This window comes from Chelonoidis abingdonii, chromosome 1, assembly GCF_003597395.2.
Source record: "Chelonoidis abingdonii isolate Lonesome George chromosome 1, CheloAbing_2.0, whole genome shotgun sequence".
NCBI classification, from domain to species: Eukaryota; Metazoa; Chordata; order Testudines; family Testudinidae; genus Chelonoidis; species Chelonoidis abingdonii.
Window position 1 is genome coordinate 8,361,077 of NC_133769.1, and position 17,815 is coordinate 8,378,891.

Below are 17,815 nucleotides of genomic sequence, written 5' to 3' on the forward strand. Positions count from 1 at the left end.
GAGACAAAAACAAAGAAAAAATAAAAAACAAAAAAAAAATGGAGAACTGAGTGCCTTTCGCCTTATTAGATAGACTTCCAGGTGCTGTAAGAACATTCCTTTGTTTTGCCTACTTACTTTCCACTTGTGGAAAGGTGTACAGCAAAATGGAGTTAGGCAGTCCCAATGGGCCCATCTGATTTCTGCTCGGACTCGCAACGTGAGTTACAGGGCATATCTGCCCTTCTCTCTGATGGGTCACATTTTGTGTAGTGGAAATGGCGTCTAATGAGCCATCAAGCAGGCTACAGCAGAGTCTGAACAGCCAGCTCGTGTCCTGAAGTTTTTCCAGTAAACACAGAAAACAAGTTTGGGAAATACAGACAATGCACATCAGCCCGACGATTTTCATAACTTCAACTACGATATGATAAACAGACATACAGAACAGCATAATATAACCAGTAATCGTAAACCTCGGTCTTAGAACCTATATAATTTTTATAATCATAACCAGTAACCCATAACCTGGTCTTAGACACCTTATATGACCCCCTTTACATATAATTTGGTGCCACTACAGAACCTTGGTTGCAACCCATATTCTATATGGTCCCAGTTTATATCAATAACGTCACACCTGCCAAAACCATCTGGCAGACACCCGCAACTGCAACACTATCGTGCAAAAGATAGGACAGAAAGTACAACATAGCATCTAAGGGAGCAGAATTTTTATTTACACACCCCGCGCCAAACTCCTTGGTAGTGGAGGCGGTAAATGAGGGGGAAACAGCACCACACCAGAGCAACCCCACGTGACAAAGACTAGAAGAGGCTAGACCTCTTCGATCTCAAGATATATTCTTCTGCCACATTACAATTTCATATAGCGAATAACGAGGCTTTACTGGCCAAATGTACTCTCAAAGTTTTCTCAAAAATGTCAGAATTTATTGACCATTTACCTGAGGATAAAAAAGAACAGTTCAAGGCTAATATCACCAGGACGGCACTACAGGCCTCACTTAACTCTGCAGACGCAGCTCCACAATCCATCGCAACATCTGTTGTCATGCGCCATGCATGTTGGCTACATCTTTTGGGATTTCCCAGGGAAGTCCAGTCGAGTGTCGAGGATCTGCCCTTCGAAGGCCCAAAGTTAGTTGTGGCTAAAACAGATGAGTCCCTCCACACCCTTAAGGACTCAAGGGCAACCTTAAAATCTCTGGGCATCTACACATCTGCAAATAAAAGGAAATAGGGCAGGTATTATATCCAGATATTTTATTCACCGCTGTACACACAAGCCCACAGACAGTACGACCAATGGCATAAACAAAGACTAACCAGATGTCGGCAAAACCAAAATCAACCCTCGCCATCCCAGCAATCCACCTTGAGACAACAATTTTGAAGGTGTGGTCACGGGCATGAGACCACCATACTCTCTAACTCAAGAAACAGAAACTGTCTCCCGTCCATTCAAAGATCATCTGCCACCATTTTAGCAAGTCTGGAACACTATCACAACAGATGGGTTTTGGAAATTATCCAAAACAGTTATTCCATCCCCTTTACCTCTATCCCATCTACTCACCCTCTTTCCCTATCCCTCTTCAATAAGCGCCACACAGAGCGCAATAATACTCTTCACAAACTTAGGGCTACAAATAAATAGGCAGAAATCTACACTGACCCCCATCCAAATACTAGGATTTATTGGAGCTTGCCTCATCTGTGCAACAGCAACACTACCTCAACCACTCTTTACCAGACTCATCGACTTAATTTCAACAGTGACAGACAGTCCACAAATATTGACCAGGACATGTCTTCAGCTACTAGGATATATAGCAGCAGCAACATTTGTTGTCGAACATGCCAGACTTCACATGAGTTGCCTGCAGGCCTGACTTCAAACAGTGTATTCTCCACACAGGCTCCGCCTAAGCAGACGGCTCATGATGCTGAGGAAGGTAAAGGACTCATTCAGATGGTGGACACAATCAAGAAACATCTGCACAGGGGCCTCATTTCTACAAAGGACCCCAATAATGACAATCACCACAGATGCCTCTCTAATAGGTTAGGCAGCTCATTTTACTCAACAACACAGTCCAAGGCCGATGGTCCCCTTCGGAGTCCAACATGCACATAAACTTGCTGGAGCTAATAGCAGTCCGCCACACATGCAGTCACTTTCTACCTCTATTAAGAAACAAAGCCATCAGGATCCTCATGGACAATGTAGTGTACATGTCTTGCATAAACTGCCAAAGGGGTGCACGCTCGCAATCCATATGCACAGAAGTGATATGGCTCTGAAATTGGTGCATCAGCAACAACATCCACATGTTGGCATCCTACCTGCTGGGATGCCAAAACTCAAGAGCCTTAAGCCGAGATTTTGCACAGAGCCACGAATGGGAGCTATATCCCAGTGCTATACATACAGTATGCAAACGATTCCCTACCATAGACCTCTTTGCAACAGCCCAGAATACCAAGTGACCATGATATTGCTCCAGAGCAGGATTGCGAGCCCTCTCCCTAGGCGACGCTCTCATCATATGGGATCATAGAATCAAAGAAAATTAGTGTTGGAAGACACTTCAGGAGGTCATTTAGTCCAACCTCCTGCTCAAAACATGCACCATTAATGTATGCAGTTCCGCTGACCCCACTCTTAACCCATGTCATACACAAGATCCAGAAAGACAAATCCAAAGTAATCATAATAGCACCAACATGACCCAGGCAAACATGGTTCCCATACCTTCTGAGGATGGTGATACGCCCACCTCAAACTCTTCCCCTAATACCTCACCACCTCTCACAAGATGCGGGACATGTCCACCATCCCAGCCTCGCAGTTCTCCACCTAAAGGCCTGGTTGCTCCATGGCTAAGATGAGTCAAGACTGCCTGTTTGGAGGAAGTAAAAGACCTATTACTGAACAGCGTAGAACAAGTAGAAGAAGACACATATATCCAGAACTGGAAACGGTTCAACACTTGGTACCAAGATAGACAGATTTGTGCCTATATTTTGCCTGTTACCAAAGGTCCTGGGTTACATATTGGAACTTAAAAAATTGGGGCTGTCCACAAGCTCTATCAGGGTATACGTGGCGGCTATTACAGCCTTCCACAAGAAAGTGGATGGAGTCACCATATTTGTTCACCCAACAACTAAACACTGAGAGGCATTGAGAACACTTACATCACACCAGGGAGTCTGCCATCCATGTGAGACCTCAACCTCATCTTACGCTGACTCTTGGGAACGCCATTTGAGCTTCTCACTACCTGCTTGTTACACCTGTCTATGAAGGTGGCCTTCCTCATCGCCATCACATCCGCCAGCCAGGTGGGAGAACTAGGTGCCCTAATGGCATATCCCCTTTACACAATGTTCTTTAAAGATAGTTACTTTAAGACCACACCCTAAGTTCCTACCCAAAGTCACCCTCCCCCTTTCATTTGAACGAACACATTTACTTACCTGTGTTTTTCAAAAATACATATACAGACAAAAGGGAGGCATCATTTCACACATTGGACATTCGCAGAACTTTGACTTTCCACATTAAAAGAACAAAAACATTTACGAAATCGTGAGACTATTTGTCTCCATAACAGAATACTCAATAGGACAAACAATCTCAAAACAGAGACTGTCCAAATGGATATCAAGATACATCTACCTTTGTTACCAAAAGAGTCACCTACAAGCCCCAGCAGGAGTACTCTCTACCAGAGCACAGGCAGCATCTGTGGCTTTTCTCAACAACGTACACATTACTGACATTTGCAGAGCAGCAGCCTGGGCATCAGCCGACACATTTATGAAACACTGTGCTATAGAGCAACAATCAGCATCAGATGCTCGCTTTGGGCTCGCTATGTTATCCACCATCTATAATGCAACTCTGAAGCCCCTCCCTTCCACCAAGAGAGACTGTCCAACAAGCACCTAAAGTGGAGTACCCACAGGGACACTCCTCAAAAAAGAAGAGGAGGGTTACTCATCTTGTGCAATAACTGGGGTTCTTCAAGATGGTTGTCCTCGTGGGTGCTCCACTACCCTCCCTCATCCTCCTCCAATTAAGATTGGATTAGATTGAGTTCTAATCCTGTTCTCCAAAATATTTGCAGCGCCTGTCAGCTTGATGTCATCTGCAAATTTTATAAATGTACTCTCTACTTCATCATCCAAGTTGTTAATGAAAATATTGAATAATACAAGACCCAGGACAGAACAATGTGGGACCCACTCACTTGATAGGTACTCCTCGTTTGACTGGGGACTGTTGGCAAGTACTCCTTGGGTATGTTTTTTTCAATCAGTAGTCCACTCACTTTTATACTAATTTCATGAAGACCACATTTTCATAGTTTTCTTATGAATATAGAATCATAGCACTGGAAGGACCTTAAGAGGTCATCTAGCCCAGTCTCCTGCACTCAGGCAGGACTGAGTATTATCTAGACCATCCCTGACAGGTTTTGTCCAACCTGCTCTTAAAATCCCCAATGATGGAGATTCCACAACCTCCCTAGGGAATTTATTCCAATTCTTAACCACTCTGACAGGAAGTTTTTCCTAATGTCCAAACTAAATCATCCTTGCTGCAATTTAAGCTCATTGCTTCTTGTCCTAGCCTCAGAAGTTAAGGAGAAATATTTTTCTCCCTCCTCCTTGTAACAATCTTTTATGTACTTGAAAACTGTTATGTCTTCTCTGTCTTCTTTTCTCCAGACTAAACAAACCCAATTTTTTCAGTCTTCTTTCATAGGCCATGTTTTCTAGACCTGTAATCATTTTGTTGCTCTTCTCTGGATTTTCTCCAATTTGTCCACATCTTTCCTGAAATGTGACACCCGGAATTGGACAATACTCGGGTTGAGGCCTAATCATTGTGGAGTAGAGCAGAAGAATTACTTCTCGTGTCTTGCTTACAACACTCCCATTAATACATCTCAGAATGATGTTCACTTCTTTTGCAACAGTGCCGACCTGTTGCCTCATATTTAGCTTGTGATCTACTATGACCCCCAGAACCTCTTCCACAGTACTCCTTCCTATGCACTCATTTCCCATTTTGTATGTGTGCAACTTATTGCTCCTTCCTTAATGGAGCTGAGAACGGTCCATCTAGCATGCCAGGTGTTTTGAGACCATCTCCAAGGCCGTTGTGTATCAGTGTTCATGGACAACACAAAGGCCATGTTTTACATAGACAAGCAGGGCGGAGCACGCTCCTTCCTTCCTTTGTCAGGAAGCCGTCCACCTCTGGGACTTTTGCATAGCCCACTCGATCAATTTGGTAGTGTCTTTTCTCCCAGGAGTCCAGAACACGCTGGCAGATCACCTCAGCAGATCCTTCCTGTCTCACGAGTGGTCGATTCTTCTGGACCTCATCCATTCTGTTTTCCAGAAGTGGGGGTTTCCCCACATAGACCTCTTTGCCTCCCAAGAGAACAGGAAATGCCAGGTGCTCTGCTCCTTCCAGGAACGCTCCCTGGGCTCCCTCTCAGATGCATTCCTGATCCCGTGGAAGAGGCACCTACTCTATGCCTTCCCACCGTTTCTGCTCATCCACAGAGTCTTACTCAAGCTCCTCAGGGACAGTGCCCACCTGATCCTGATTGCTCCAGTGTGGCTGAGGCAGCACTGGTACACCATGTTGTTCGACCTCTCAGTGGCAGACCCGATGCCCCTGCCAGTCTGGCCAGATCTCATAACACAAGACTTCAGCAGGCTTCACCATCCGGACCTGCAGTCTCTTCATCTCACAGCCTGGTTGCTGCGTGGTTGAGACAGTCTGAGTTGCGTTGCTCTACCTCGGTCCAACAGGTGCTCTAGGGCAGTAGGAAGCCTTCCACTAGGATGACATATCTGGCCAAGTGGAAGCATTTATCCTGCTGGTGCGCTCAGCGTAACTTAATCCCCAGGCAGGTGTCCGTTCCTACTGTCTTGGACTACTTCTGGTCCCTGAAAGAACAGGGCCAACTGGTCTCTTCCATAAAGGTGCATCTGGCAGCCATCTCCGTCTTGCACCCGGGGGAAAATGGCCGATCAGTCTTCTCTCACCCCATAGTTTCAGGTTTCCTCAGGGAATTGGAACGTTTGTACCCTCAAGTCAGACGCCCGACCCCTATCTGGGATCTCAACCTGGTGCTAGCTAAACACATAGGTGCTCTTTTCGAACCACTGACCACCTGCTCGCTGCTGTACCTTTCCTGGAAGACGGCCTTCCTCGTCGCTATTACTTTGGCAAGATGAGTATCTGAGCTTCGGGCCTTGACAGCGGACCCCACATATACGGTATTCCATAAGGACAAGGTACAGCTGCAACCACACCCCTCCTTCCTCCCTAAGGTGGTGTCTGCCTTTCATGTCAATCAAGACATCTTCCTCCCAGTCTTTTTCCCAGAGCCGCACCCATTGCGTCGGGAACAACAGCTGCACATTCTAGACATTCGCGGGGCTCTCGCCTTTTATATCGAGAGAACAAAACCCTTTCGAAGGTCACCTCAGCTCTTTGTAGCTATGGCAGACCAGATGAAAGGCCTACTGGTCTCATCCCAACAAATTTCATCTTGGGTAACATCCTACCTCCATACATGCTATTATTTGGCTCACGTTCCAACTAGCCACCTCACCGCCCATTCTACTTGGGCTCAAGCTTCGTCTCCCACCTTCCTGGCCTATGTTCCCATCCAGGAAATATGTCGGGCAGCTACCTGGTCATCGATTCACACCTTTGCCTCACATTACGCATTGGTTCAACAGTCCAGAGATGATGCAGCATTTGGCCTAGCAGTTTTGCATTCTGCAACATCTCACTCCGACCCCACCACCTAGGTAAGGCTTAGGAATCACCTAATTGGAATTGATATGAGCAAGTACTCGAAGAAGAAAAAACGGTTACTCATCTTTGTAACTGTTCTTCGAGATGTGTTGCACATATCCATTCCAAACCCGCCCTCCTTCCCCTCTGTCGGAGTAACCGGCAAGAAGGAACTGAAGGGCCGTTGGGTCAGCAGGGGTATATATCCGGTGCCATAATGGCACCACTCCGGGGGTGACCGAGCCGACCCACCGAGTGTTGCTGGGGTAAAAATCTTCCGATGAACATGCATGCGGCGCGCACACACCTAATTGGAATAGATATGAGCAACACATCTCAAAGAAGAACAGTTACAAAGGTGAGTAACCGTCTTTTTTTAAATCAAAATTGGCCAGTTCACCAGCACTGATGCTGTTCTGAACTGCTTTTGCAGGACTTGTCTAGTAAGTGATGGCTCACTTCATAAGCCCTGCCTGACTGCTGGATGTGACCACCTTCTCCAGATACCATAGTGAAGAGCACCTTAGGAATTCCTGTAAATAATTTAAAAAACCTTGCCTGTCTATTCGGCATCAGTTACAGGATTTGTCATTCTGCTGTTTTCCTTTGATTAAAGTTGACAGAGCTGAAGAATCTGCAGCAGCAGTACCTGCAGATTGGCATGGAAACAGCTGAGATCTCTCACTTAAAGGCTCGACTGCAGGAGTATCAGCAAGAAGCTGATAAACAGTATTGTCTCCAAGAACAACTGAGACAGGAAATGCTGTCCTGCCAACAGGAGCTCAACCAGCTCAGGTGAAAACAGCCCTTCTGCATACGGGTCCATGGGGGCAAATAATCTCCTTGATGCAAGATTTGGGGGGTCCCATTGGGAATAGAGCAGATGGCTGGAGGATGAGGTCAGGTGGTTATATGAAACTGTCATTCTGGAATAAGCCAATGGCTCTTCTAATTTTGTTTCTTGCCTCCAGTGGTGGCTAGTATTGCATATTGCAGAGGAATGTATAACTAACCCCATCCAATATTATACCTAATTTATGCAGTACTAGAACATGAGAGCAAATTTCTCCCTTCCCCACTGGTGACCAGTTTCTTCTCTGAGGCCCCGTAGACTGTTAACCTAATTTCTGTTACTGCAGAAGCCATCCTTACTTATGGATGAGTAATTCTTTATTTTATTAGTTTGATGCCCAACCCATGCTGCTGTCACACTTAACAAATGCAGTCCATAAATATTCACACAGCAGTCTGTCCTTCCCCACAGAGCCAAAGTTAACCAGCCAGTGAGAAGACTGATTTACCTTTCATCCCTGCCTTGCAGACTGACACAAGTTGTTTATCACAGTCTAGTCCAAGCTGTCTGAAGACAAAGGAAAACATTGTCCAGGGGTACTGTAAGTGTGTAGCAGTGAACATGCTGCAGCCCCCAAGCCAACTGCAAAATGGCTTCCTGAACCCTGCTCTGTTTAAGTCCTCAGTTGTGTGAGTTGGGTGTCTCTGTCTCTAAGCAGCAGTGTCTTGTTGCAAAGAAACTCTCCTGGCACAGGTTATCTGTGGGGAGTAATGAGTCTGTTCCCCTGCTAGGCCTGTGCTGGGCTTCCTGAGTACTGCAGGTGACTATTCAGGACATACTGTAGGAAGTGCCCTCTGTAATGTCGACTATATGTTGCTTTGCAGACAGGAGAAGACCACATGGGAGATGCAGAACAAGAGGGCAAAAGAGCAGTACTTTATGGCCTTGGCGGACAAAGACCAGCAGCTAAGTCACTTGCAAAGGATTGTGCAAGATTGTGTGAAGTCACCCCTGTCCAAGTCGCAGGTCATAGAGGAGCAACACCAAAGGCAGGTGAGCAAGGATGGAGTTCCCTTCATATTATAGGGAAATTGGAAGCTTGGAATTCAGTCAGGGAGGAGCCAGAGTAGAGGAGTGGGGTCACAGCATCTGAAAGCAGGTGGGTCAAATGTATTAGAGTGGAAAGCACAAGTTTTTCTTTGAGCATCCTCTGTATGTTTCCATTCATGGGATGCACCAACTGTGCAGTGCGGATAGGTGAAAACATCTAGAAAGCAGTGCTTGTTGGGGCATCCTTGTGTGTCCCCTTTCCCTGCCCTCGCGGCTCAGAATGCTTAATGAGTTGGAATAGAAACAGGGCGAGGGTGTGTCATATATTTCATTTACTTCCAATCACAATAGCAAGCAGATGTGGAACCTCACTCAGCTTTCTTGACCTGGTTTTTGGAACTTTGTTCCCAGGGCTTTAAGAATAAAAAAGTCTTTTGTTTGTTTTAGTCAATTCTAGTTGATTCTAGTTTATTTGCTCCAAATTCTGATTTTTAAATACATTTTGGCACCTGTGTGGCTGTTTGTGCTCTTGTCATGAGTCTTTGGGTCTGATATAGCAGATCAGACCTCCAAGAGACTTGTACCTCTTTGTTCCGGCTGTTCTCCACATGGGCATCTGAAGTGGGAAATATGTTAAGCTTGCCCCATGGAAGTGCACTTGTCTGCTACGTGTGCAGGACCTTAACACCATGGGCTAGGAAAAAGCTCCAGAACTAGCTGCAGGCAATGTTCTGCAATGGAGTCTTGCAGCCAAAAAGCCCCAAACAGGGTCTCTGAGCATGGAGCATTCCAGGAGACTTGCTTCAGGCACTGATCCCCTGCGGAAGAGGCAAAAGGACCACACTTGATTCATAAAGCAGTGACCTATTTAGCTGGAGCTGAGCCTAAGGATCCACCTGGCTCAGATCCAAAGAAGCCAGCTTCAGCCTGTCTCAGCTCACTTCTCTTTTACCCAGAAAGGGAGTTACCACCACTTTTGGTAGCATCTTGGAGACTGTCAAACAAAAGGGATTTTGCTTTAAAAAACTCTCTCCTGCTAAAGGGAAAGAGAACAAAAAATATTGTTAAAACGAAAGCCTTACTTAATACTTTACATTTCAAAGGCTTTAACTGTTTTTCCTTCTTTTCTGTATCTTCATTAAAAGATTAAAGCACTGTTTAATTGTATGCTTGTCATGGTACTAAGAAACCCAGAACCTCATTTCCAGTTGTTTAATGTTGGACAGTGACTGAGTTATGTTAACACCTTTTAGCCCATATATTCCATCAAAATTAGTTTAAGATCTATTATTTTGTGTTAGATGTAACCAGTTGTCTCCAGTACTTCTACCTACTTGCTATTACTTGAAGCTCTTTTCTTGGCTAAATAAACTTATACTTGTTTTTACTGTAAACAAATCTAAGAGCTGTAAATTAAGCAAAGCAGTGATCCTGAGGTGTACTATTCCTTTGGAAATAGTGTATCTGTGATACTGAGTGTCCAGTGGACCAAGGACTGGGTACTACAGGGAGATGTTTGGAGGCCTCGGGGTTGTAGTGTGCCTCTTGCTAACCTGCAGAAGGATAGCAAAGCCTGCATGGGCTGAGAAGGGAATGCTTGCATTGCCCATGGCTGCTGGAGACCTAGATTCATAGATAAGGCTAAGATTTTGTCTCAGATATTTTTAGTAAAAGTCACAGGTCACAGGCTTCCATGAATTTTTCTTCACTACCTATGTCCTATCTATCTGTGACTTTTACTAAAAATATCCATGACAAATTGGGAAGCTCAGCTGCAGGGTCTGCTGGGAGTGCCGGGGTGTCCCCACCAGCTCTGGGGGTCTCCCGCTGTGTAGCAGGAGTACCCTGAAGCTCCCACCCATCTCAGGCAGAAGTAAAAAAATCATAGCCTTATTCATAGATTCTAAGGCCAGAAAGGGATCAGTATGGTCATCTAGTATAATCTCCTGAATATCACAGGCCATAGAACTTCACCAAAATAATTCCTAAAGTATATCTTTTAGAAAAGCATCCAATCTTGATATAAAAATTGTCAGTGATGGAAAATCCACCATGATCCTTGGTAAACCGTTCCAATGGTTACTTATTCATTAAAAATGTATGCCTTATTTCTGCTCTGAATTTGAGTAGCTTCAAATTCTAGTAACTGGGTCATGTTAGACCTTTCTCTACCAGATTGAAGAGCCCATTATTCAATATTTGTTCTCCGTGTAAGTAATTCTAGACTGTGATCAAGTCATCCCTTCACCTTCTCTTTTCTAAGCTAAATAGATTGATCTCCTTGTGTCTATCAGTATAAGGCATGTTTTCTAATCCTTTTATCATTCTTGTGGCTCTTCTTTGAACCCTCTCCAATTGATAAACATCCTTCTTGAACTGTGGATGCCAGAGCAGGACACATTCCAGTAGTGGTCGCAGCAGCGCTAAATATAGAGGTAAAAAATAACCTCTTTACTCCTACTTGACATTCCCTTGGTTATGCATTAGCCCTTTTGGCCACAACGTAGAATCATAGAACTGGAAGGGCCCTTGAGAGGTCATCCAGTCCAGTCCCCTGCACTTGTGGCAGGACTAAGTATTATCCAGACCATCGCTGACATGTGCTTGGAGATTTTTAAGAGCAGTTTAGACAGTGATGGTGATACTACAACCTCCCTAGGCAATTTATTCCAGTGCTTAACCACTCTGACAGTTAGGAAGCTTTTCCCAATGTCCAAACTAAAACTCCCTTTTTCAGTTTAAGACCATTGCTTCTAGTCCTATCCTCAGAGGTTAAGAACAATTCTTCTCCCTCCTCCTTGTAACAACCTTTTACGTACTTGAAAACTGTTATCATGGTCCCCTCTCAGTCTTCTCTTTTCCAGACTAAACAAACCCCGTTTTTTCAATCTTCCCTCATAGGTAATGTTTTCTAGACCTTTAATCATTTTTGTCACTCTTCTCTGGACTTTCTCCAGTTTGTCCCCATCTTTCCTGAAATGTGGCGCCTGGAACCGGACACAATACTCCATCTGAGGCCTAATTAGCATGGAGTAGAGTGGAAGAATTACTTCTCATGTCTTGCCTGCAACACTCCTGCTAATACATCCCAGAATGACATTCACTTCTTTTGCGACAGTGCCTATCTGTTGACTCATATTTAGCTTGTGATCTACTATGATCCCCAGAACCTCTTCTGCAGTACTCCTTCCTAGGCAATCATTTCCCATTTTGTATGTGTGCAACTTATTGCTCCTTCCTTAGTGGAGTACTTTGCATTTGTCTTTATTGAATTTCGTCTTGTTTACTTTAAACCATTTCTCCAGTTTGTCCAGATCGTTTTGAATTTTAATAGACTCATAGACTTTAAGGTGAGAAGGGACCAATATGATCATCAAGTCTGACCTCCTGCACAAAGGAGGCCACAGAATCCTACCCATCCATTTCTATAACAAACTCCTAACCTATGTCTGAGTTATTGAAGTCTTCAGATTGTGGTTTGAAGACCTCAAGCTGCGAGAATCCAACGACAGCAACGTGATCCCGTGCTCCACTGCTGCAGAGGAGGCGAGATCCTCCAAGGGCCCTGCCCAATCTCCCCGGAGGAAAATTCTTTCCGACCCAAATATGGCGATCAGCTAAACCTCGAGCATGTGGGCAAGAACTTCACCAGCCAAGACATCCCAGGAAAGAATTACTTAGTAACTCAAGACCATCCACCATGTAACATCCCATCACAGACCACTGGGCTAATTAACCTGCTGATAACAAGGATCAATTGCCAAATAAAGTTTATCAACTTTTTAAAATCCCATCATCCAATCCCTCCATAAACTTACCAAGCTGAGTCTAAAGCAGATAATGTTTTTGCCCCCCCATTACTCGCCTTGGAAGGCTGTTGCAGAACTTCACTCCTCTAATGGTTAGAAACCTTCGTCTAATTTCAAGTCTAAAAGTCCTATCCTCCAAAGCACTTACAACCCCTCCCAGCTTGGTATCATCCACAAACTTTATAAGTGTGCTTTCTATGCCATTATCTAAATGAGTGAAGATATTGAACAGACCCGGACCCAGAACTGATCCCTGCGGGACCCCACTCATTATACCCTTTCAGCATGACTGTGAACCACTGATAACTACTCTCTGGGAGTGGTTTTCCAACCAGTTATGCACCCACCTTATAGCAGATTTCCCTAGTTTGTTTGAGAAGGTCATGCAAGACAGTATTAAAAGCTTTACTAAAGTCAAGATACACCACATCTACCGCTTCCCTCATCCACAAGCCTTGTTACCTTGTCAAAGAAAGCTATCAGGTTGGTTTGACATGATTTGTTCTTTACAAATACATGCTGACTGTTACTTATCACTTTATTATCTTTTAGGTGTTTGCAAATTGATTGCTTAATTGTGTGCTCCATAATCTTTCAAGGTACAGAAGTTAAGATGACTGGTCTGTAATTCCCCAGGTTGTCCTTATTTCCCTTTTTATAGATTGGCACCGTATTTGCCCGTTTCCAGTCTTGTGGAATCTCTCCTTTCTTCCATGTCTTTTCAAAAATAATCACTAATGGCTCAGATATCTCCTCAGTCAGCTCCTTGAGTATTCTAGGATGCATTTCATCAGGCTCTGGTGATTTGAAGGCATCTGCCTTGTCTATGTAATTTTTAACTTGTTCTTTCCCTATTGTAGTCTCTGATCCTATCTCATTTTCACTGGCATTCACTTTGTTAGACATCCAATCACCACCAACATTCTTGGTGGAAACTAAAACCAAGAAATCATTAAGCACCTCTGCCATTTCCACATCTTCTGTTATTGTTTTTCCTCCCTCCATTGAGTAACGGGCCTATCCTGTCCTTGGTCTTCCTCTTGCTTCTAATATATTTGTTAAATGTTTTCTTGTTAACCTTTTGTGTCCCGCTAGTTTGATCTCGTTTTGTGCCTTAGCCTTTCTAATTTTGTCCCTACATACTTGTGTGTGTTGTATTCATCCTTTGTAATTTGACCTAGTTTCCGCTTTTTGTAAGTCTTTTTTGATGTTTAGATAATTGAAGATAATGGGCAATGGCTCTGCAATCACATCCGCCAACTCCTTTAGCACCCTCGGATGCAGTGCATCCGGCCCCATGGATTTGTGCTCATCCAGTTTTTCTAAGTAGTCCCAAACCACTTCTTTCTCTACAGAGGGCTGGTCACCTTCTCCCAATACTGTGCTGCCCAGTGCAGTAGTCTGGGAGCTGACCTTGTTTGTGAAGACAGAGGCAAAAAAATCATTGAGTATATTAGCTTTTTCCACATCCTCTGTCACTAGGTTGCCTCCCTCATTCAGTAAGGGGCCCACCCTTTCCTTCACTTTCTTCTTGTTGCTAACATACCTGAAGAAACCCTTCTTGTTACTCTTAACATCTCTTGCTAGCTGCAACTTCGTGTGATTTAGCCTTCCTGATTTCACTCCTGCATACCTGAGCAATATTTTTATACTCCTCCCTGGTCATTTGTCCAATCTTCCACTTCTTGTAAGCTGCTTTTTTGCATTTAAAATCGGCAAAGATTTCACTGTTAAGCCAAGCTGGTCGCCTGCCATATTTACTATTCTTATTTACTATACATTGAGATGGTTTTTTCCTGCAATCTCAATAAGGATTCTTTCAAATACAGCCAGCTCTCCTGAACTCCTTTCCCCTTCATGTTATTCTCTCGGGATCCTGCCCATCAGATCCCTGAGAGAGTCAAAGTCTGCTTTTCTGAAGTTCAGGATCTGTATTCTGCTGCTCTCCTTTCTTTCTCATGTCAGGATCCTGAACTCAACCATCTCATGGTCACAGCCTCACAGGTTCCCATTCACTTTTGCTTCCCCTACTAACTCTTCTCTGTTTGTGAGCAGCAGGTCAAGAAGAGCTCTGCCCCTAGTTGGTTCCTCCAGCACTTGGACCAGGATATTGTCCCCTATACTTTCCAAAAACTTCCTGGATTGTCTGTGCACCACTGTATTGCTCTCCCAGCAGATATCAGGGTGATTAAAAGTCTCCCATGAGAATCAGGGCCTGTAATCTAGTGACTTCTGCTAGTTGCTGAAAGAAAGCCTCGTCCACCTCATCCCCCTGGTCTGGTGGTCTATAGCAGACTCCCTCCACGACATCACCCTTGTTGCTCACACTTCTGAACTTAATCCAGAGACTCTCAGGGCCGAGATGTTCCGTCTCTGCCAGTACCAAGGGCACCGCCACGGTTGTCTCCCTGGTCCAGAGGCAAGCCATCACTTGGATTTCCACAGTCGCCATCTGATCTGTACCATTCGCAGTTGAAAGGCATTGGGAACATTCCCTCACCTCTCAGTGACCACCCCATGCGCAGTCTGCACTGGTCCCCGTCAACCCCCACCAGATTGTCTGGCTGGATTCCGACTGACAGGGGTTCTAGGCACCGCTCTGCATCGAGGGACCAGATCCTGTCGCGACTGAGACAGAAGGCACTGAAGGTCCTCGTCTCTGAGAGGCTACTGTAGCCTGTTGCAGTACAGGCGTCGATGCAGTTCCAATTCTTCATCTCATTCCAGGACCCGCCGTGGCACCACTCCCACAGTCCCAGGCATCGATTGCCAGCACCTTTCTGTAGCGGATTTGCCTGCCAGAGCCAATCGCGGAGCAGCTGCTAACAGCGGTACCCACTCTTCCACGTTGGGATCATGGTCTCGTGATCAGCACCGTTCCAGATGCCACTGCTCCTCCCGATCCAGGGACAGCGGCAGGTCATACGCCAGCCTGGCCTTCCTTCATAGTCATCGGTCAATGGGACAGGCTAGTCAGGCTGAACAGCCAGCTCCGCCCGTGCCACTGCAGGTGCGGTGGCATTGGGCCAGCACCATGATACCTATGGCCCACAACGCAGCCCCCGGTGGGGGGTCGCTCAGTGGAGCCTCAGAAAGACCATTGGCCTCCCTGTCCCAGCCTCCCAGAAAGGAGTCAGTAGGGTATGCGTCTTTGGTTCCACACCTGGAGGACGACCAAGTGGTGGGACCTCCGGTACGGGTGGGTACACAGAGCACTGCACACACATCCTCCTCTGCCTCCTCGTTAAGGCAGTTACAGCACCTCCTCCCTCTGTTCCTCAGGAGGACTAAAGCTCACCAGGAATTATTAAAAGGAGGCATCAAGCCGCCTCCTTCAGGCCAAGGAGGTGGAGAAAGCTTCGGACTCCCTCTTCAATGTCCTATCGGCCTTGGCACCGGGCAGGGTGGACCTCCACTCCACAGAGGGGTTGCAAAAATTTCAAACACCTTGTGGCAAATCCTGGCTTCCTTGCCCCCCATCTCTAAGAGGGCAGAACGTAGTGTGGCGCCAAGGGGCATGAATACCTGTATACCCACCCTGCTCCCAACTCCCTGGTGATCAAGTCGGTCAGCCACAGGGAGAGGCAGGGCCAACCAGCCCCTACTCCAAAAAATAAAGACTCAAACCTTTCTGCCAAATATTAGTCCTCAAATTTCCTGTTAAGAGTGGTGAACCATCAGGCTCTCCTGGGTCGGTATGAGTTCAGTTTGTGGGGCTCTCTACCCAAATTCGAGGACTCCCTCCTGGAGTGTGACAAGAAGGAGTTCAAAGCACTGATGGAGGAGGGCACGGATACAGCTGCAGGGTCTATGGCCTCCGCGGCGTCCATGAGGAGGGCATCGTGGCTCCTGCTGTCTGGGCTGTCCAGTGAGGCGCAGAACTCCTTGCAAAACCTTCCGATCGATGGCAAGGCCCTGTTTGCAGAACAGACAGGCATGAAATTGCACGGCCTGAAAGATTCCCGCACAACACTCTATGATCTGGCTTCAGCCGGGACCAAGTTTAGGCCTCAGCAGGCTCCCACCCAGGCCAGCCACTCTAAATATGAGTCCCGAGACTTTTTATAAGGGGGTTATAAAAAGCACTTGCAGAGGAAGTCCCTGTCTGCCCCCCAGCCCGGGCCTTCCAATGGCAAGCAGGCAGGAAAATGTCAGTTTTGATGGGACGCCTGGGGGCGACTTCCCAGTTCATACCAGGGATCCACCTGCAATAAAGCTTCCCTTCTCCAGTGGGTTGTGTGCTTTTCTCCCGGAGTGGTTACGGCTGACCTCAGACTGTTGGGTCTTCAGTACCGTCTCCCGGGGGTATACCCTCCAGTATACCTCTACCCTGCCCATACCCTCTGTCCCAGTCCATCCTGGGAAACCTCACTCGTGAGGCCCTGCTCGAGCAGGAGGTGGGGCGGCTCCTTGGCCTAGGAGTGGTGGAAGTGGTGCCAGCAGAGTTCAGACACAAGGGGTACTACTCCCGCCATTTCCTTATCCTGAAGGCCAAAGGGGGGCTCAGGCCCATCCTGGACCTGCGAAGCCTGAACCAGCACATAGTAAAGCTCAAGTTTCACATGGTCTTTCTGGCCTTCATCATCCCCTCCATGGATCCTGGGAACAGGTACGCCGCCCTTGTTCTGTTGGATGCATACTTCCCCATTCACATATTCAAGGGGCACAGACGTTTCCTCCATTTCACGGTTGGACAGGAGCACTACCAATTTACAGTCTTCCCGTTTGGCCTGTCCACTGCTCCCAGGGTATTCACAAAATGCATGTCTGTGGTGGTGACCTACCTCAGATGTCTCGGGGTCCAGATCTTCCCCTATCTGGACAACTGGCTGGTCAAGGGCAGCTCCCGGTCACAGGTGCAGGATCACATTGCACTCCTTCTGTCCACGTGCGCTGCCCTGGGCCTGTTGGTAAACGACACCAAGTCCACGTTAGTTCCAGTGCAGCGCATAGAGTTTATCGGGGCAATCCTGGATGTGACATCGGCCAGGGTCTCCCTCCTACCGGACGGGTTCGAGACCCTAAGAGGGCTCATCGACACAGTCACAAGGTTCCCTGTGACTACAGTCAGAGTATGCCTCCAGCTCCTGGGTCACGTGTTGGCATGCACATATGTGGTTCGCCGCACCAGGCTGAGGATGAGGCCCCTCCAGCTCTGGTTGGCCTCAGTGTTCTCCCAGTCCAGAGACAGCATGGACAAGGTCTTCACTGTGCCCGAACCGGTGATTGCCCCCATCGGTGGAGCTAGTGTCTGACATAGTCGGCTGGGGAGCCCATGTGGGGAATGTTCAGATCCAAGGTCTGTGGTCCACACCGGACCTTGCC

At 46.5% G+C, this 17,815-nt stretch overlaps 1 protein-coding gene across 11 annotated transcripts in view; it reads left to right on the forward strand.

Annotated features, from left to right (window-relative positions):
* The window catches only part of GOLGB1 (golgin B1), a 127,145-nt gene that overhangs the window by 78,030 nt on the left and 31,300 nt on the right, over positions 1–17,815 (forward strand). For all 11 annotated transcript variants that reach the window (XM_075063931.1, XM_032803433.2, XM_075063949.1 and 8 more), the window contains 2 exons: positions 7,455–7,633; positions 8,516–8,684. In XM_075063931.1, coding sequence (XP_074920032.1) covers positions 7,455–7,633; positions 8,516–8,684 — 348 coding nt within the window. The remainder of the gene's footprint in view (positions 1–7,454; positions 7,634–8,515; positions 8,685–17,815) is intronic.